This window comes from Pelobates fuscus, chromosome 2 (genome assembly GCF_036172605.1).
Source record: "Pelobates fuscus isolate aPelFus1 chromosome 2, aPelFus1.pri, whole genome shotgun sequence".
NCBI lineage: Eukaryota > Metazoa > Chordata > Amphibia > Anura > Pelobatidae > Pelobates > Pelobates fuscus.
Genome location: NC_086318.1, coordinates 154,098,623 through 154,121,235, shown reverse-complemented (window position 1 = coordinate 154,121,235; position 22,613 = coordinate 154,098,623). Strand labels below are relative to the sequence as shown.

Sequence of the window (22,613 nt, the reverse complement as noted above, 5' to 3'; positions counted from 1 at the left end):
GATAGTTGTAACCCCAGCACACGTGACATTTTCAGCCCAGAAGTCTGTTCCAGGCTGCCAATATCAATTCTGTGCATAAAACATGTTTGTTGTCAGCATGCAGTGTTCCCTGGCAACAGACTCCTGCAAAGGGTTGCTAACTGTCCCTCCCCATGGGTCTTCCTGCTATTCAGGAGATGGGGAAAATTCTTCCCCCACTGGACCAGAGCATGTGCTCGGAGCTGGGTTCTCTATGTTAAGGCTGTGATTAGCCTATCAAAGGCCCCTGTGATGTTGGAGGGGGCATGGAATGTAGTGCTGGGAACTTCGCCTTGTGCTGAATTCCAGGTAAGTTAAACTTCCTATTTTTTGCAGCATTTACTGCAAACCTTCTCCATAGGGCGCATTACACAGGAAAGCTCTAATCCCTTTAAAAGGTTGGAGTAACCCTTTGCTTCCATGGGTGTAAGTAATTAGCAGCCTGAAAAATTAGTTTCAGGCTGCTATTGCTAAATCTGTGCATAAAAGTCATCTGTCCTCATCCCTCATAGCATGCTGGCATCCCCTCCCTCTGCCATCCTAAGTATTCCCACAGGCCCAACACCCCTTTCCCAGCAGTAAGAAGTCTATCTTTTCTTTTCACTTCCTGTGCCAACAAGATTTACTCAATTCAAAAACAGTGTTATTAAGGACCCAACTTCTGGAATAAAAGGGAATCATGACGGATTAGTTCCGTCATGTGTCCTTAAGGGTTTAAAAACATTTTTGGATGCTCCCAACTCAGTCCTCAAGTACCCCCTACCAGTCCAAGATTTAGGGATTGCCCTGTTGTGTCTAAAGGTTTTTTCTTTTTTTTTCTTTCTAAGAACACATTAGCCACAACTGGGCAAACCCTAAATCCTGGACTGTTAGGGGGTACTTGACTGGGTTGGGAACCACTGCTTTAAGGCATGGGGCAAGGAACTGATAGGGTTATTCAATAAAGTGATAACTTTTCGAAATTCAAACTTAATTTCAACCTTAAGGTAACAGTAGCTGAACAGGAAGCATAGCTGACTTGAAGAATTTTTTTCCAGTTTTGGTATTTTGGCCCTAAATTTGAAATTAACTTTGCATTCCTGACAATTCTCACTTTAGTGAGTAATTCTTATTAGGTTCAACATAAACCCATGAAACAACACCCACACCCAGGGCCGAACCTGGGCGGGTGCACAGAGCCCAGACGCTCTGTAGCTACACGGGCATTGCAGCGTCAGGCTATGCCCCTCGTGTGTGACCCCGCCCCTTGCGGATTGCAGTCTCTGCTTTGCTCACAACGCACTTGGGATCACCAAGAAACATGATCCCTTCCTGGATTCCTCCCCCACAGGTAAGCCTGAGGGGGGAGGGTGGTAGCACCTTAGCCCTAATATAGCCCCTTAACCCCCTACTACAGCCCCTAAACTCCTTACTTCAGCTTCTTACCACTTCAGCCCATAAACCCACTAATTAAGGCCACTAAACTACCCTACTACAGCCCCTAACCCACCCATACTACAGCCCCTTACCACTACAGTCCCTAAACCCATTACTACTATAGTCCCTAACCACTACAGCCCTTAAACCCACAACTACACCCCTAACCCCCCCCTACTACAGCCCCTTACTCTCTACTACAGCCTCTAACCAACCAATTTCTGCCCTTAAGCCCCTAATTGCAGCCCATATACACGAATACATCACATAAACCCCCAACTGCTGCACCCATACCCTGCTATAGCCTCTTACCCCCAATTGTTGCCCCTATACCCAACTACAGACCCTAACGCCCCAATACCCTACTACAGCCCTAACCCCGCCTCAATTGCTATCCCTACACCTTAATACAGCCCCTAACCCAGGGCTCGACAAATCCCTGGCTCCTGGGATACATCTGCCTGTTCAGTACAGAGGGAGAATGGAGGAGGCCAGTCGCCTGTGGGAGTGCGGAGGTGGCCGGCGGTGCAGAATAAAGGCAGACGGCGATGGAGGGAGCTGTCATGTTCTGGCTATGCCCCCTTGCGCATGCTGCAGTGCTGCCGGGAGATGGAATATGATGTCATTATGACCCCGGCATGCTATACAGTGCACGAGAGGGAGCAGAGCAGGAACATGATTGCAGCCCCAAAGGACACCAGGAAAAGCCAATTAACTCCAGCTCTCCCAAAGGTATCAAGGCTGGGTGTATTTCAATAAAAATTATTTCTGAGTGTGTGTATAATTTCTGTCAGGATGTGTGTGTCTGTCAGGGTGTGTGTGTGTGTCTGTTTAGGTGACTAGCCCCCCTTTGATTGCATAGTAGATGTGTGTGATTTGTTTCATTCTGAATGTATATTGAATGTATATTCGTAGATTCGTAGTGATTCAGATTTCTAAAAAGTGGCAAAACGAGAGAGGGAGGGAAAATTACGTGAATTATGACAGGAATCTCTATCTCCATCCATCCCCAGTGGATGCTGTCACCACAGGGAGAGCACTATCTGGTGCTTCTCATTGTGTCATAGCTTTGCTGTAACAGGGTGTAGGAAAAAAAAAAAACCTATCTGGTTGGTCTGGTGTGCCTAATGCAACACACAGGGATGAGGGAGTCTGACTTAAAGTGAAGTGCTCAAAACTGGATATGGGCAGAGATTTCACCAAAAATCTGTCTGAAATGTGAAGTATTGTAGTTAACACTGTAAGTCCAGTGTAATGGATCCAGGAGCTAGTTCACTTAAAAAAGGCTTTGTTAGGAAAAACACAATATTTGTATATATGGTGTGTATACCTTTAAATCTGTTAAAAACAGAGTGGGATTAGGTACATACCAAATACTATACTTTGTGCAAAACAAATATATATAAATTGGGATCACTTTCATACATAGGGAATCAGTATAAGGAACTGTTGCCTATGATGTGATAAATCAGTATAACCTTGATACGTAATAACACGAAAGTTTATGGTGTATACGTCTTTAAATATGTGGACACAGAGTGAGCAGAGTATATACCAGATAATATACTTTGTTATATAGAGGTATGTTTCTTATCAAATGGAAATACAGTATAGATGACTGTATTCCATGATATAGTGGAAAAATAAAAGTAAAAATCAGTAAAGTCCAATGAAATCCAAATTAAGTTAAAAATAGTTAAAAATTTATTAGAAAGAACGCCTATGTTGAGGCATTCAAAGTGAAAAAAATCAATAAAAATATAAAACTGCATATAAACAAATAAATATAAGTCAGGGACGTATTGCAAGATTATTACCAGCACATCTGTGTATGTAGTTCCGTTTTTGTTATGGGGACTGATCAGGATGGATATGGATAGTGTGTCACACTCCCTGCCGGCTATTCGTGAGGTTGGCGTGCGTCCCAGACCTCACTCTGGATTTTCAAGGTGGGTTTCCTTTCTGGTTTATTCCATTCTTGAAGGATCATGTCCCTAATTGAGGAATGTACCGGGAAAGTTGGTCTATTAGGTTTTAAGTCCTCAAAAAACCTGTCAGCCTCTCTCAATTCAGACTTTTCTTCCGTGAGACTAAGAGTGTCTCTGAGGAGGGTAATAAGTCTATCGATAGACTTCGAGTCAAGAGACCTGGGGGCATATTCAACTTCCTCCTCTCCATCATCCGAGACCTCCCACAGGTCAGGGTCTTCTCCAGAGCTGGAAGACTGAGGTTCCGCTCTGCGTCTCTTACTCGGACCACCAGACCCCGTGGTAGACTTAAAGCCCTCAGCAATAGCTTGGGAAATCCAAAGTTTAAGGTCGTCCTGCGGGGAACCCCTACTGGGGACATTAGCCGCTTCCGACAAGCATTCCCTGCAAAGGTTCCTTCCATGCGGAGCCGGTGATGAACAATGAATGCATTTATTGGTCTTTTCTCCTTGCTGGAGAATCCAATTGTTTGCTGGGGCTGAAATAAAGCCATATACAACATATATTACAGGCTTAGTATGGCACTCTTTTTAACAACCCCCCTTTAAAAAATAAATGGCTCACCTATGTTTTCTAGAGAGGGATCTATCAGAGGCAGAGGGAGAATCCATACTCTAAAGAGGAATAAAGGAAAATTCAAAACACAATTCCAATAAGAAATCAGAGGCAAACTGGCAAGCAAAACCAAACCCCCAGCAAAACAACATAGAAACAGGCAATCCTACCTTATGGTGACAGGAAACACTCCAGGCAGCCAAGACACAACAGTACAGGAGGAACGGCAAAGACCGAAATCCTGAACAGCGGACACAGCGCACAGGCAAGTGTCAGCATCACCCAGTTTAAATATACAAAAATAGAAGAATCCATGCACTCTTGCTTAAAGTTAATAAATTGTATTAATGATACTTGCCGGGTGCCAATTCCCATGGGGATGTTGATAGAACAAAAACAGAAAAAGCTGGGCTGCACTCACGGTCTTGAGTAGAAAAAGTATAAATTTATTCCATAAGTTATAGCAAAATCGACGTTTCGGTCCACACAGGGACCTTCCTCAGGATCAAATGACATCTCATTTTATCCTGAGGAAGGTCCCTGTGTGGACCGAAACGTCGATTTTGCTATAACTTATGGAATAAATTTATACTTTTTCTACTCAAGACCGTGAGTGCAGCCCAGCTATTTCTGTTTTTGTCCAGTTTAAATATAGCCGCATCCGGTCCGCGCATGCGCAGACCACTGGAACGCACGCCATGCGTTCCAAACCTCGCGGCCGGCGCAAGGTACTTCCGGTTTCGCCATATCCGTCCACATCAACTAACAGATGGCTGGAACGCATACGGCGTTCCAGCTAACAACACTGGACCCCAAGAACAGCCAACAAAGTCAACGTACAGCCCCCACAGGCACAGCCACTCTCAGCAAGCACCCAGGAGGCAACCCAGGGAAGATTGATAGGAAAAACACTCCAAGAGTAGATAACCAAACACCACCGGATTACACATAGCCATCCCTCAGTATGACCCCATGCAGTATGGATTCCAAAGCACTGCCAACAAGGTAAGGGGGGATTTTAGACCCCAATTACTAGGGGCACTACAATAACTAGGGGAATTTTTAAGGATAACCAACCCCATGATAATCAGGAACAGTGTCTCCCTCAGAACACCTGACATTTATCCCACGCTGTAGTTCAGTACTTACACTGAACCTGACCCAGTTAGTCCTGCTCATGCAGGCTGTTTACTGGGTCCTTCAAATGAAGAGAGGCTGAACTTAATTTGGAACGAACCCACGACAAACGCAGGAAGGCGGCCATAAAATAAAACGTAAAAAGTCCTGTATAACTTGCTAAGGACAGGAAAAAAGACTGAGGTGTAAGGGGAGGAGGGACTCTTTATACCCATCAGTCTAATTAATTAATCTAATTAATTCCTGTCCTGTGACTGCTAAGGGAGGAGCTACCCATAAGTGATGCTGCCATGATTAGCCAGGAAAGTGGACTTTAGGTTTGGCTGCATTATAAAGATATGGGCTTAAGTATTCACCATCCGTGAGTCAATAATAAGCCTGGGTAGGGAGGAAGGTGAAAGGATTCTGGTTTGTAGAAGCTCAAAAAACATACAAGCGGAATGAAACTGTACTGTAACATCACTTCCTGCATTACAGGTAATGTGTGACATTTCATTAGACACTATGAGAGTAAATGGGAAGGAGCCTCAAAAAAGTTTTAAAATAATGTGAATATGGTGGAGTAAGGTGACATGGGGTTGGTAATGTTACAACCAGTAAATAGTGGGTGAATGCAATATTAGGAGAGGATTTTGGTAGGGTACATTGGAAGGGAGAATGACATGAAGACTTGCAACAACCTGGGGAGAGGAAAAATATGGCAATACAATGCATGTCTTTTAGCAATTAGCACTTTCCTTTAATGAAAATACATAAATGAAACAACTAAGCAAGGTAATAGAGGTTGTTGGGGGTGCAGCTTCTGATCACTCGTAGCACAGCTACAGGATTTTTTCTAAATTAATTGAGCTAGTCACAAAAGTGTACTTATACAGCCTATGTAGGCATGACGTCTTATCTGTATGGGTGCCTTTACATATGGGAGATTGTGGGGGAAAGGAGGCTTTTATGAGAGAGTATGAACATGAAGAGTAGATATTCCAGCATTTATAAGTGTAAAGTGGAGTAGATATGCAATCCTTTATATCTGTTACAGGCCTCTCATCAGTGCTTATTTTGGACTCCTATCCTGCCATTCTGATTTAGTTCCCTTGTGTCCTGCATCATTAGATGGCATACACTGTGCTGAGGGCATAAAGACCATGCAGAGAGTGCTTAGCCAGATATGGCTCATATCATATGCCCCTTCTTTGGATTGTCCTGTATTTTTCTGAGCAGACTGCTCTGTTGGGCATACCAGTGGCACTGGCTTGCCCCTTAGGACCTACCTTGCCTCTTTAAGACTCCATACCTACTGCCCTGAATACATACATCTCAATGCTGCTAGGGTTGCTAGTGTGACAAGCAATTGGGACCTGTGCAGTGTACATTAAAGTATTGCTGTAGACTTGCTGGTGCATGGGCATATGCAATTAGATTTGGGAAACGCTGTAAACAGATCAATTAAGAGACTACTCAGGACAATTTAAATGGCACAGCTCCTCTCTAGCAAAAGTTTTACAAAAGGCTGGTTATATAGCTTGGGGTTGTTAAAGGGATTCTCCAGTGCCATGAAAACAAACCTGTTTTCTGGCACTGCAGATTCCTGGAGTGGTGCCCCCCTCCCACCTTCATCCCACGGCGCTGAAGGGGTTAAAACCCCTTCAGACACTTACCTGAATCTAGCGCCACTGGTTCTGGCTCTGCCCACGCTTCTCCCCCGCCGGCTGCTTTCCTATGGGGATTCCAGCGACGGAGGTCCTCATGCATAGCATGAGGACATCCAGCATTGTTTAGACGACCAAAAGTGGTCTAAGAAGCTGGTTGTCCCTTTAGTGGCTGTCTGGTAGACAGCCACTAGAGGTGGACTTAACCCTGCAAGGTATTTATTGCAGTTTATAAAAAAACTGCAATAATTACACTTGAAGGGTTAAGGGTGATGGGAGTTTGCACCCAGACCACTTCAATGGGCTGAAGTGCTTTGGGTGCCTACAGTGTCCCTTTAATGTCTTGCTGACAAGGTTGTAGATCATGTCTCTGTGATTACAAAAAAAGTACATCACAAGTCAGATTGCTAACTTGTGCTCTAAACCAATGTTAGACTGGATTTTATGATAAAAGAAACCTCTTTTCCATAAAGACCAGGACTCCTCAAAGACTCTTTTGCTTGGTGGAACCTGTTTTGGTCTGGGGAGGGTCTCCATGCTGAAGCGAGTGCTGCAGGTTTAGGAACTTCAGGTTTTTTTTTTAAAATTTAAAGGACCACTAAAGTAACCCGAACACTTAATCTCAATGAAGTGGTCTGGGTGCAGTGGCCCTGTAGTTTTAACCCCTAGTAGTTCCTAATTTGTCTCGGTATATATCTTGACTGGTTTGTAATTGCAGTGAAACTCCAACACAGTCAATATGAGTATTTCATAAAGATTCTAATTTTATAGAGAGGATGACAGTGCCGCTTAAAGCTGCAGTGGTTCTAGTGATTATAGTGTCCCTTTGAGGACATATGTGCAAGCAACATCTCTAGGTGTTTTATTACCACCAGGAACAGAAGTTACATTGAAACATACTGAGCAGAGTTAACATGGGGTCATTTGTATGATAATGTATATTGTCACTTCAATAGATTTAAACATTTGTTTCTTCAGAACTCATTAACTCAATTCACTGTGAACTAGTTGGACATGCAATTACCATTTTGGAGAAGGTGTGTCAGAATAGACTAAGCTCCCAAACTTTTTCTTCACATGTTTTTCTTTAGATGCATTTTCTAGTCTTTTCATTGAAGTTTATTCACTTACCCCCTTATTGTGGAGAATTGTATAGGTTAAAAGTATCCAAGTTGTAAAGGCAGACAATTTGGAAATTTGGGCTTTAACCCCTTCAGGACCGGCCTGTTTTTGCGATGTTTGTACGTTAAGGACCAGAGCAGTTTTAACACTTTTGTGGTGTTTGTGTTTAGCTGTAATTTTCCGCTCTCTCATTTACGGTTCCCATACAAGTTATATATTGTTTTTTTCAGGACAAAAGGGGCTTTCTTTACATACCATTATTTGTATTATGTCCAATATTGTATTTAAAAAAAATAATAAAATATGGTGAAAAATTAAAAAAAAAAACATGTTTTTGGACTTTTACTTGAAAAATCTTTTACTTATCTACAAAAGCTAATGAAAAAAACTGCTAAATAGATTCAAAATTTTGTCCCGAGTTTAAAAACACCCAGTGTTTACATGCTTTATTGCTTTTTTTTGCAAGTTATAGGCCTATAAATACAAGTAGGAAATTGCTGTTTCAATATATATATATTTTAAATGTATCAATAGTGACCTTGTAACACCGTTATCTGTCATAAATCCCTGAAACACACCTAACATGTACATATTTTTTTTAAAGTAGACAACCCAGGGTATTCAAAATTGGGTATGTCCAGTTTTTTTTAGTAGCCACTTAGTCACAAACACTGGCCAAAGTTAGCATTTATATTTGTTTGTGTGTTAAAAATGCAAGAAACGCTAACTTTGGCCGGTGTTTGTGACTAAGTGGCTACTAAAAAAGGCTGAACATACCCCATTTGCAATACCTTGGGTTGTCTTCTTTTGCAAATGGTATGCCATCATGGGGCTAATTCTCATTCCTTGGCTACCATACGCTCTCAAAGGCAACCTAACCAATCCGACAAATTTCAATTAAAAAAAAAGTAAAATCAAGCCTTATATTTGACCCTGTAACTTTCACAAACACTATAAAACCTCTACATGTGGGGTACTGTTATACTCAGGAGACTTCGCTGAACACAAATATTAGTGTATCAGAACAGTAAAATGTATCACAGCAATAATATCCTCAGTGAAAGTGCTGTTTGTGTGTGAAAAATGCAAAAAACTTCACTTTCACTGACAATATCATCGCTGTGATATGTTTTACTGTTTTGAAACACTAATATTTGTGTTCAGCGAAGTCTCCCGAGTAAAACAGTACCCCCATGTACAGGTTTTAGGGTGTCATAGAAAGTTACAGGGTTAAACACAGTGCTAGCAAATTAAATTATCTGGACTTTCGGCCTGGGTTGGCAGGCAGGTCCCTCAAATTGCAATCATTAAAATTACTTAATTAGGTAAAAACATTACATAAATACACATGTAGAATTTTAATATATATACATATTTATATATTTGACGTCTACGTGTATATTTATGAAATTATTTATGTAATTATGTATATGGACATATGTATATTTCGTATTGTTTTTATTTATTTATTTATACATAGATATATATATCATTACATTCTAAGTATATTTTGATATAAATATATATTTATATATATATATATATCAAAATACTGTTAGAATAAAATTGCATATATAAATATTTTTTTATAATTATTAAAAATTATTTTTATTTTTTGTTATTTATTTTTATTAACATATTATTTGTATTTTATAATAATATATATATACCATATATATAGCAATTATATATATTGTATATATTCGTGTGTAATTTAAATATAAGTGTATTTTTATATTAATATACGTATATATAAATATAAAAATACACTTAATATGACATTATATATATGATACATATACATATATTATATATAGATATAATACATGTATATATATCATATATATATATACACATATTATTATTATTTTTTTACACTGATTTTACACTGTTTTTTTTTAACTTTATTTTTTTGATTTTTCACTTGCAGGGAGACTGCCTGTCAGCACAGACAGTCCCCCTGCAGGCAGATACAGACACCTATTGCGGTCATGTGATCGAGTGATCACATGGCCGCAGGGTCCTGATCTGCCGAGGGGGGACTGCCCGGGCAGACAGGCAACCCCCCTGGACCGGGTGGAGCACTGATCGCCGCCGTGGGACCGACGGCGATCAGGTAAGTAGCCCCAGACCGTTATGACGGTTCAGGACCGTCAGCGGTCCAAACGCATGTTTTACCGCTGACGGTCCTGAACCGTCAGCGGTCCTGAAAGGGTTAAGCCTGTGTCCATATTTTTTATTTTTTTTTTGCTCCTAAATAAGCCTTATTTTCTTTTCCTCTTTAACTTTGTTTTGTATACATAGTCAGACATACAAAACTTGATTAGATTGTTTGAAAACAGTCAAATTAAATGTTATTAAAATGTCTAAATTGCAACCATATGAGCATTCTCATTTAAAGGAACACTATAGTCACCAGAACAAATGCAGCTTAATGTTGTTGTTCTGGTGCCTACAGCCTGCCTCTGCAGACTTAATAATATAAACAGTGCCTTTTCATAAAAAAGGCAGTGTTTACATTACCCCGCTAGTGGTAGTCACTTAGACAGCCACTGCAGGTGCTTCCTAGTCCAGTGCTGCAAAGTGTCCAGTACTGACATTCACTCTGCAAGATGTTGAACGCTCCCCACATAGATGAATTGATACAATGTATCTCATGAGGAGATGCTGACTGGCACAGTGCTGCGTACATAGAATAGCCTCCCAATGATTTCCTATGGGAAAGAATTAGTGGCTGAGATCATCAACTTTGACGACCTCAGCAACGGCAAGATCTGTGCAGTGCTTGAAAATAGGTAAGTAAAATACCTTTTTAAAGGCAGGCAAGAAGGGCCAGTAACGTAATTGGGTTTTTACCACTATAGTGTCAGAAATACGTTTGTACTCTTGACACAATCATCTATTTTTTTATTTTTTTTTAAACTAAAGGCAAGTCTGGTTGGATTCGGTATTTCAATTTAATTTGAAATTATCCTGTGTATGCTTTAATATAAATTACTTTTACTTGTAAATCCTATATAAAATATAGACTTAAAATATTTATCAAACTTTTTGTTTATGCTTAATAAACTGTATTCCATCTGACCAAATTTACTGATTATTTTCTTCTCCATTTTGCAGATGAATTTACAAAAATTCACATTTGCTCATGCAACACACATAGTATACTTAAGTTAATCAAATCTATGCACATACAAGTTGATGTGTTTTAATTATTGGGGCATTATGGGTCTGTCTAGCAGGGTTATTAACTAAAGCCCAAAGGCCCTTGGTCATGATTTGGAAAAGAGCACCCACAGCTGTCTAGGGGCATTTGGACACCATACCTGAACATTATTCACACTATTTCACAGTGTTTAAATTGTGCAATACCAGCTCCAAATAAATCAAAAATGTGTCCAGATTTCATCCTGTCTGGATGTGACTGAATGGCTAAAATCTTGATCTGAAATAAATTCTGGGTTCTTATATGATGGAGCTCTGAAACTCCGACTTGCTACCTGTGCCAGGTCAGCTTCCTAGCTGCTCTTAGGGATCCTGGAGCCCTTCAGACTCAGTCGCCAAAGTTCGACTGGGGCCGCTGAGAACCTCTTCCACCAAAGAATATACTTCATGAGACCTTTCCTTCTGTAGGGCAGTGATTAAAGATGAATGTAGGGGGTGGAATTAATCTTTATTGCATGCACACAGGTATTTATATAACAATGTTGACATTCCCTAAAGGGGGTCTTTTATACTATAGAATCTATTATACAATAGTCTCTTCCCGGCTCCACTCAGTCTGGGGATTAATCACATTATCTCTACCTTCTCAATCAGTTCCCTGTTGTGCTCTCATAGTCCAAAGGTACAGCATTCAAAATGTACACCAGAACCATCTTTCCCTGGGCCGTACCAGCAATATATATCCCTGGAAAGCTTGCCACCAAACACCGTCACTGTCCAAATAGCGCTCTTATTGTAGAATCCGCACCTAATATACAACATTTTACTGGGTTGCAGCTATTCTCTGATCCAGCAATAAGTTCCAGGCACGTGGTGGCTTAGTCCTGGTCTCCAAAAAGGGGTTCCTGGGCCTCAGGGGAGGAGAGCGCTCTCAAGCTTCAGATATCCTCCGTCTCTCTGACCTCCCCTCCAAATAGTGCTCTATTTTGAGGTAAGGGGACGCAATACCTGCTTAAAGATTGACCGGACCTCGGCACAGTCCCAATCTGAGGAACAGTTCCAGGCTAACTCCAGGTCAGACGATCGAGGTGTAAAATGAGACCAGGTGATCCCAAGAAATCTGAGTGGAAAGCGTAGCACACATCCGGGGCCCCCACAGTTACAATAACCCCTTTTCATGCCGCTCCAGAAAGCTGCTGCACAGGAGCTTCTGTCACATCTTATTTAAAGGAATTCTATAATGTAAGGAATACAAAATAGCATTCCTTACATTATAGTTCTCCCCGTATGGAAAGGGATTAAAAATCCTATTAACACTTACCTGATTCCAGGGGCAATCTCCTTTGGCGCTGGATTGCCACTCCTCCTTTGACTTAATTTGACAGGGAGGTGAGCATTGCTTCAATGTTTTCCTCTGAGGATTTTACGGAGGGCGGATGTCCTCATACAAACAATGCGTGAGGACGTCCAGCGTCAGTTAGGCAACCAAAAGTCAGTTAACCATCAGGAAGTGCGTCTAGTGGCTGTCTGACAGCCACTAGAGGCAGTCTTAGCCCTGCAATGTAATCATTTTCTCTAAAACTGCAATGATTTACATTTCAGGACTAAGGGAGACAGGGACACTGCACCCAGACCACTTCTATAAGCTAAAGTGGTCTGGGTGCCTCAAGTGTCCCTTTAAAAGAATCCAAACTATTTTCCCACTGGTCAAATAGTTCAGATTGAGAAGATGGTGTTGGAACGGTAAACGAAAACTAGATGATAAAGATTATAGCCTTACTTTTTTATTTTTGGATAAACTTTCTAAATTATTCAAATCTGTTAGAAAAATATTTCAAGTGATTTATCCACAAACATTCCTTTATACTTCTATGGTAAATTATTTAGATAAATCACTTGAAAATATTTACTAGCAGATTGGAATCCTTTGAAATTCCTATCCAATAATTTTCAAATAAAGCCTATTTTTACTGCTAACTCGCACCCTTACTGCTAACTCGCGCTTGCAGGACTTCTCGCGGGCGGCTCCCTTCTTTTGGAACAGCCTGCCTATCCCCATCAGAATCTCCCCTAGTCTTCAATGGCAAATGATTTAGGTAAACTAGAAAAATGGTCAGAGTTGTGTCACCTGACATTTAATGTGGATAAGTGCAAGATAATGCATCTTGGACATGAAAACCCAAGGACAGAGTACAGAATATTTGATACATCTGAGGAAAGGAATTTAGGGGTGATTATTTCTGATGACTTAAAGGTAGGCAGACAATGTAATAGAGCAGCAGGAAATGCTAGCAGAATGCTTGGTTGTAGAGGGAGACGTATTAGCATTAGAAAGAGGGAAGTGCTCATGCCATTGTACAGAACACTGGTGAGACCTAAATTGGAGTATTGTACGCAGTACTGGAGACCGTATCGCCAGAAGGATATTGATACTTTAGAGAGAGTTCAGAAAATGGCTACTAAACTGGTTTGTGGATTGCAGGATAAAACGTACAAGGAAAGGTTAAAGGATCTTAACATGTATAGCTTGGAGGAAAGACGAGACAGGGGGGATATGATAGAAACATTTAAATACATAAAGGGAATCAACACAGTAGGCGGAGACTATATTTAAAAGAAGAAAAAACTACCACAACAAGAGGACATAGTCTTAAATTAGACGGGCAAAAGTTTAAAAATAATATCCGGAAGTATTACTTTACTGAGAGGGTAGTGTATGCGTGGAATAGCCTTCCAGCGGAAGTGGTAGAGGTTAACACAGTAAAGAGTTTAAGCATGCATGGGATATGCATAAGGCTATCCTAACTATAAGATAAGGCCAGGGACTAATGAAAGTATTTTGAAATATTGGGCAGACTAGATGGGCCAAATGGTTCTTATCTGCTGTCACATTCTATGTTTCAATTATTTAAGAAGTCCCTCAAAACACATCTGTTCAGAAATGCTTATCGATTCCCACAGTAACTTATCTATACTTATCCAAATCTGTCTCTCGCTCTCCTAAAAGAGCCATACTCCACTCTCACCTCCAGCACTGCTAATTTTCCACCTTGTTTGGTGGCTGTCACCCTTGCTGCCCTCAAGTGTATTTGTACCCCATCTACTCTAGCAGCTGGTGATGTCTCTCCAAACCCCGGTCCCCTCTCCACAAACTCACCACATACTAACCCAAGGATCCACACTAATCTCATACCCATCTCATGTTCCTCTAAATCCTCCTTCAATACTGCCCTCTGGAACGCACACTCTGTTTGCAATTTAACAACCCAAGAAACTCTGAATGTAAAGGTGGTGGTGTTGGGTTTCTCCTCTCCCCTCACTGCTCCTTTAAACCTCTTCCCACCCCCCCCCTTCCCTCTCTTTCCCGTCATTTGAAATACATTCAATTCGCCTTTTCAAACCGTTCTCTGCTAACATTGCTGTTATTTACCGTCTCCCTGGTTCCTCTCTTCTCTTCTTTGACCACTTTGCTGCCTGGCTACCCTATTTCCTCTCTTCTAACATTCCATCCCTAATTCTCGGGGACTTCAATATTCCTATAAACCCACCTTTGACCTCTGCAGCCACTAAACTACTTTCAATTACTTCCTCCCTCGGGCTATCGCAGTGGGCAAATTCTCCCACCCATGTAGCTGGCAATACCCTTGACCTAATCTTCACTTATGCATGTACAGTATCTAATATCTGCAACACTCCATATCCACTCTCTGATCACAACCTCTTATCATTTGCTCTCGCGTACCCCCTCACCCAACAACCTCAGCCTAACCCCCCTCAACTCAGGAGGGACCTTAATTCTCTTGATCTCCAGCAGTTGTCAGCTGACATTGATTCACGACTGCTGTCCATCCCTTCCCTCTCCTGTCCTTCACTGGCCATCTCCACATATAACTCTACTCTTACATCTGCCTTGAACGCTGCAGCGTCACTCCAAACAAGTACCTCAAGGAGGACCCGCCCCCAACCATGGCATACTAAATCAATGCGCTACCTGCAAAGATGCTCCCGTTGTGCTGAACGCTCCTGGAAGAAGTCTCGCACCCAATCAGACTTTCTCCATTATAGATTCATATTGTGTTCATACAGTGCAGCCCTTGCTCTTTCCAAACAGTCCTATTTTTCCTCTCTTATTAGTTCATGTTCCCGCAAACCCAGGCGTCTCTTTGACACCTTTAATTCTCTTCTTCGCCCTGCTGTGGCCACCCCCCAAACTAACCTTACTGCTGATAACTTTGCATGTTACTTCACTGACAAGATTGAACAGCTAAGGAAAGAATTCTCCCCTCCTTGCCTTTCTGTTTCTCAACCACACATAGATCATGCCTTTCCTACCCTTCAGACATTCTCCCCAGCTACTGACCAAGAGGTGGCTGCTCTTCTTTGCTCCTCTCGCCCCATCACTTGCCCACTCGATCCTGTCCCATCTCACCTTATCAGATCTCTCTCCACTTGTCTCGTGCCTTCTTTAACACACATCTTCAACTGCTCGCTCTCTTCTGGCATCGTCCCTGCTGACCTTAAACATACCACTGTAGTACCTATACTAAAAAAAACATCCCTCGACCCATCCACCCATCCATCTAACTACCGTCCCATATCCCTGCTCCCTTTTTCCTCAAAGCTTCTGGAAAGACTTGTCTTTACCCGTGTGTCTCATTTCCTCAATTCCAACTCTCTCCTTGACTCCCTTCAATCTGGCTTCCGCCCTCTCCACTCTACAGAGACTGCCCTTATCAAAGTTACTAACGACCTAATTGCAGCTAAATCCAAAGGCCACTACTCCATACTAATTCATCTTGACCTCTCAGCGGCCTTTGACACCGTTGATCATGCTCTCCTTCTTCAAACTCTTCAATCGCTTGGTCTCTGTGACTCTGTCCTCTCGTGGTTTTCCTCTTATCTCTCCCAACGCTCATTCAGTGTCTCTTTTTCTAATGATACCTCCTCCCCTCGTCCTGTCTCGGTTGGAGTCCCCCAAGGCTCCGTCCTTGGTCCCCTTCTATTTTCTCTTTATACTGCCTCTCTTGGCAAACGTATTACCTCTTTTGGATTCCACTACCACCTGTACGCTGATGACACCCTGCTTAATCTCTCCTCCCCGGACCTCTCCCCTACCGTCCTGCAACGTCTCACTGCTTGCCTTTCTTCCATCTCTGACTGGATGTCCTCCCGCTTTCTGAAACTCAATCTCTCAAAAACTGAGCTCCTTGTCTTTCCTCCTCCTAATTCTGATCCTCCTTTCGCTCTCCCTTCAAGTTTCTGGTACTAACATCAGTCCATCCTTGCAAGCGCGCTGTCTTGGCGTCATACTTGACTCTGGTCTCACCTTTGAGCCTCACATCCAGCATGTTGCCAAATCCTGTAGAGTCCATCTTAAAAACATAGCCCGCATCCGCCACTTTCTTGCACCAGATACTACCAAGGAGCTTGTCCATGCTCTAGTAATTTCCTGCATGGATTATTGTAACCCTCTCCTGATTGGTCTTCCCAAAAGCCGTACTGGACCACTACAGTCCGTAATGAACGCTGCTGCTAGACTGATTTTGCTCTCTAGTCGTTTCTCTCACACCTCACCCCTCTGCCAGTCCTTACATTGGCTTCCTGTATGCTATATGAGTCAATTCAAGGTACTAACTCACACCTATAAAGCACTGAACAACTCTAGCCCCTCTTATATCTCCTCACAGATCCATAGGTATGTCCCTTTTCGGTCTCTCCGCTCTGCCCGTGACCACCTCCTGTCCGTTGTCTGCACCCTTACGGCCAACTCGCGCTTGCAGGACTTCTCGCGGGCGGCTCCCTTCCTATGGAATAGCCTGCCTACTGCTATCAGACTCTCCCCTAGTCTTGCATCTTTTAAGAAGTGCCTTAAAACCCATCTCTTTAGGAAAGCTTATGGCCTCCAAGACTAACCCTTACCTCACATACCTGTCTCTTGCCCTCTCCTAAAGGGCAGCCCACCTTATTTGATTGCAAATTCCTTTCCTAATGTGTTTTACACCCCACCTCCTATAGAATTGAGCAGGGTCCTCTTCAACCTATTGTTCCTGTAAGTTTATTTGTTATTGTCCTATTTATAGTTAAATCCCCTCTCATAATATTGTAAAGCGCTACGGAATCTGTTGGCGCTATATAAATGGCAATAATATTAATAATAATACTCTAGACTGTAAGCTTGTTTGCACAGGGCCCTCATTTACCTATTGTTCCGTTGTCACGGTGTCATTTACCCCTAACATAATATTGTAAAGCGCTGCGGAATTAGTTGGCGCTATATAAATACCAATAATAATAATGAAGGTGGGAGGGGCAGTCTGCTTCAGGTTACAAGTGGCAGCGGGTTGCACACAGAATCCATATGTCCCCTGAGCAGGCACTGCTACCTGTGCTGAAGACACGGCATCAGTACAGAGCTGCAGAAAGCTGTGCAGTCAATGTACAGGCTGATCCCAGCAACAAATCACTAGAAACCAGGGATAACAGTCTCACTAAAAAGCAAAAACAAAATGTGTGTATTAATATGACTACGTGTGTTTATATAAATTCGAGTGTGTGAATATTCATGTATATAAATGTATTTATGTACGTGTCTGTATATTAATGTGTGTGTGTGTATATAAATGTTATTGCGTGCATTTGTAATTTCCACAGAGGTTGTAAGGGACCCAGCCCACTGAATCCCAATGTGAAAATCAAGTCTGGCGGCAGTCAAGGTAATAATTATATGTATGTATCTCCATTACAATCGAAAAATAACCTTTGTAAATGTTTGATCTCCAGTTTGTGACATATTACACTTGTTCCCTAGCTCTCCAGAGTTATTAACCAAATTGTAAATTGAAATCCAAATTTACAATTTCAGATTAAAATGGCCAAATTGGGACTATAGCTGAGTTGGAGAAATTATTCTAGATTAGCTATTTTTTTTTTTTTTTAATTTTTTTTTTTTTCAAAAAAATTTATCACAATAGACAGTACAGGACAGTACAGGACTTATTTAAAAAAAAAAAAAATATAGACAAAAAACAATAAAACAATAAATACGTTTCGACAGTACTAGCCCTCTAAGATACTGAATCTTTTAGTTTATTACCCTTAATTATCCTCTTAATTATAAATTGGACGACATACCAAATTTAGTATCTTTACTTCAACTTGAGAGAACCTTAAATAACTATTTACTGTCTATGATAAACCATGTAAGCATAAAAACAAAACTGTTACAGAAACACCAGTTCTAATTATGTACCTGTAAATTACTTGGGAACAGCATTGCAATATTTGAACTGGCACTTCGAATACCGCCGAAGTGCCGAAGCCGTCGAAGTCCCCGAGGTAGTCGAAGCGGCCGCCATTACAGTCGAACACGTGGCGGCGGCCATTTTAATGCAGTTGAATGCGGTCATCGGTAACCTGTGTCTTTTCCGATACCTCGACATCACAGCGGAGGCTAAGTCCCGGCCGAACTTCCGAACCGACCGCCGAAAGGAACTTTGTCATCTATTTTTATGGGAATAGACCACCACCCGACTAGCGACCAGCGCGGAAGTGTAAACCGCATGTACTTCGACACTTCGACACAAGCCGAAGTGCGTTCGAATATTCGAACACCGGCTTCGGATGGAACTTTACCGATTTTCCGGCTAAACATCGACCGACCACACAGCCTGACTCTGTGGACCTGTTTCTGGACTTGCAAACAGGCGTGCGGTCGGTCCAAAAGGACTTTTTAATATCTTTGGAACTACTGGACGGATTCGCACGAAATTTGAGTATGTTGTTCCCCAATGTATGTTGTTCACAAAAATATAAGTTTTATTAATGTACTAGGTAAAATGAGAAAGTTATAAAAATGTATAAAAATGCATAAGTTTTAGCTTGGAGATAATTGAGTAGATACAGTAGGAAACTCAATTATCTCCCAAGCAGAGGGGAGGGCATTAGGGGGCTGTGCTATGCTGTTATTGGTTATTTTATACCTCCCCCTGGGAGGGGTCTGTGTGTACCTGACTGTAATAAAAAGCAGGCTGGGTGTTCCAGACCTCAGTTCTTACTTGACCCTCAAATCGCTGCTTCGACTCGTTTTTTTGGGTAGAAAGGTATCCTAGCTATGCTATAGCTAGTGGGATGATTCTACACTTGCAGGACTCGTATGGAATACTATGGAAAGCAGCTCTCCCCTCTTCAGCAACTAGGAATCCAGACGACTAAACGGTCCAGCTCTCAGCAAGCCTAAGGGTAACCGTAACAAAAACGAACATAAAGTCACACTGTGCCGAGATCTATATATATCCTGATAAATAATACCTTACTATAGGGCTTGATATTTTCCCCTTTACTTTTTCCCTTTCTTCTACTTTCTCTTTTTTTTTTTCTTTAAAAAAAAAAAAAAAAAAAAATGTACATTATTAATAGCCAAGAAAACGGCTTTATATAGAGATGCAAAATATATAAACATTACAGCCCCAAGACGTATCAACAATGTTAGCTCTGTAAGATGAAAAATTATTAAAAAAAATTCTGATCTGTCTATATTCATAAGTCACAGAAAGTTTATCATCTTTTATTCTTCTCAAAAGAATTTTTTTTTTTTTATTGTTCGCTACGTAGTTTTTTAACAGTAGTGTCCAGTACTCATACTGTGCTAAAATCAAATAATGGATACCACTATTTTCCTTATGTAGGGCTTAACTTTTTTACCCATTCCTCCCATTGTTCTATTCTAGGATTAGTATAATTGTCTTGTCTCAGGATTCCAATCTCCATTTTACAATGGTTCAGGACCTGAAATTTTATCATGTCCCAAGTGGGGGAATCAGATAATTTCCAATATCTCGCCAATGTTGCTTTGGTCTCCGTTAGAATGTGGATCACTATATCTTTTTTGCTTCTTGAAATTCTAGGCCAGCCTAGATGTAATACAAAGGACTTACAGGTAAAGTCAAGATCTACTTTTATCACCTCTTGACAAAATGTTGCTACTTTGTTCCATAGTTGCCTTAGGTTTGGGCATGACCACCAGATGTGGACATAGTCTGCTCTAGATGAGCCACATCTCCAACACTTATATTGAGAGGATGGGTACATTTTTGCCAGTTTAGTGGGGACATAATGCCATCTATTAATGATCTTATAATGACTTTCAGATGAATTTAAACAATGAATAGCCTTAGTTACGGCATTATTTGCATTTATCCACTCATTTCTTGTAATAGTAACCTGTAGGTCTTTTTCCCAAGATACAAGGGCTGGAAATGTTGGGCTCGATTTATATAGTTTAGCACAATGTGATACTAAATTTTTATTACTTTTAGAGTTAATTAAATTCATGAATGTATGTAATCCTTCAGATGACTCTATGGCCCTATGTTTATGTAAAAAATGTTTTATCCTTAAATATGTAAATTTCTCTCTATAGGGAAGGGAAAATAGCTGCCTAATGTCCTCAAAGGACATAATTTGATTCTGTTGCATTATTTGATCTATATTATTAATACCATTAGCCGTCCAGTTTTTTATATTTAAATCTTCTATATTGACTGTCAAAATGCTGAAGGGTATATCCGTGATAATTTTATCCAGTATCTTAAGTCTCTTTTTCCAGTTTTTCCACTGCCATAATAAATTATCCGTAATTAGGCCTATGTTTGTATTATTTCTCTTTTGTAGACTCCAAAATATAGCTAATAAGTCTGGAGATCCCAGTCTTGTGGCTTCTATTTTTGCCCAAGCTTCCTCTGCGGAGCTCTCTTTTAGTGATATAATTAAATGAGCCAACGCGCATGTCTCATATGTCTCTAGAATATCTGGGACCCCCAACCCACCTTTTTTGGAACTCATATTTAGTATTTTTTTATTCACCCTCGGTTTTTTTTTCAGCCATATAAACTTCTCAAAAGCTGTCTGTATCATTGTAAGCCATGGTTTTGGGATTTTGAGAGGTATCATGCGGAATATATAGCTCCATTTGGGCATTAAATATGATTTTACAACATTTATTCTCCCAATCCATGATATCTCTGCAGTTCTTAGGTCTTTAAGTAGTTTATTTATTTGTTTCATCATAGGGAGAATATTGTTCTCTATGATTTTACTTGGGTTACTTGTAATTTTGATACCTAAATATTGCAAATGTTTCTTAGCCCAAGCGAAGTCATATTTATTCCCAATCTTCCCTCTATCTTCCTTACTTAGATTTTTTGCTAATATAGTTGTTTCAACTACATTCAGCTTGAGATTGGAATAATTTCCAAATTCAGTTATAACTTTCATCAATTCATCCAATGATGGCACAGGATCTGTAATGGAGATTAGGACATCGTCCGCATATAGTGATATTTTATAAACTTCCTGACCGATTCTGACACCTTTAATCTTTAAGTTTTCCCTAATTTCACAGGCTAGAGGTTCGATATATAACAAGTAGAGCAGCGGCGAGAGAGGGCACCCCTGTCTCGTCCCGTTGCTTATTTTAAACCAGTCGGATGTTATACCTCTCCCTATATTTCTAGCCTTTGGGAAAGAATATAAAGCCATTACAGCGTCCATTAGCCATCCACCAAAACCAAAAGCCCTCATAGCTGCTATCAGGAAGTCCCACCTGACCCTATCAAAGGCCTTCTCTGCATCCAATGATAGGGCCAGAAATGGGACTCCCGAATCGTTAGTGCTATCTAGGATATCAATTATTTTTCTCACACTATTACTGGATAGTCTACCTTTTATGAAACCGACCTGATCTTTATGAATTATAAAAGGTAAGACGGTTTGCAACCTGTTCGCTAGAATGCTAGCATATATCTTTATATCTGAATTTAGCAGGGAAATAGGCCTATAGCTTCTTACTTGATCTGGTGGTTTTTCTGGCTTATGTATAGGGATAATGTTTGCGTATAGCATTTCCTCCGGGATGACCTTTTCCTCCACAATTTTATTAAATACATTTTTCAAATGGAGCGCCAATTCTTCCTTAAATTGCTTATAAAATATGTTGGGATAGCCATCCGGGCCTGGAGTTTTATTCTTTTTTAACGTATCTATTGCCTCCTTAATCTCTAATTCAGTGAAAGGTTTGTTGATACTATTAACCTGTTCTGCTGATAGCTGTTTCATCTTTTTATTTTTAAAATATGTTTCTGGATTGTTGGGTTGGTTAGGCAAGTTATATAGCTCTTGATAAAAAGAGTTAAATGCTTTACCAACTTTTTCAGGGGTTAGTTGTGGCCCTTCCTCAGTTGTAATTTTCTGTATCCTCGTGGCCATTCTAAATCCTTTAACTTTATTTGTAAGCATTTTATTTGCCCGGTTGCCTCTGTAATACCATTTTATTCTTAAGCGTTCCAATTTTTTGGCGGTTTGCTGCCATAGAATTTCATTAATATTTTCTTTAATTTTATCTATATTCTCACTCATTTGTTTGGAGGGGCTATCTTTATTAAGCCTTGTTAGAGCATTTAGCGAAATATATAGGTCTGTCAAGGAGGAACTTCTACTCTTATTTCTTATTGAACCCATTTTGATAAAAGGACTGCCTTATAGGTGCACCAGACTACTACATCTGATGTAC

General features: G+C 40.7%; 1 protein-coding gene across 1 annotated transcript; it reads right to left on the bottom strand.

Moving 5' to 3' along the window:
- Positions 1-3,334: 3,334 nt before the first annotated feature.
- On the bottom strand, positions 3,335-22,309 carry LOC134586225 (uncharacterized). Its single transcript, XM_063441720.1, has 4 exons — positions 21,893-22,309; positions 4,148-4,218; positions 3,987-4,036; positions 3,335-3,900 (listed from the first exon to the last, which is right to left on the bottom strand). Exons 1-4 carry the CDS (start codon positions 22,307-22,309, stop codon positions 3,335-3,337), a joined length of 1,104 nt encoding a protein of 367 aa, XP_063297790.1.
- Between the last annotated feature and the right edge of the window lie 304 nt (positions 22,310-22,613).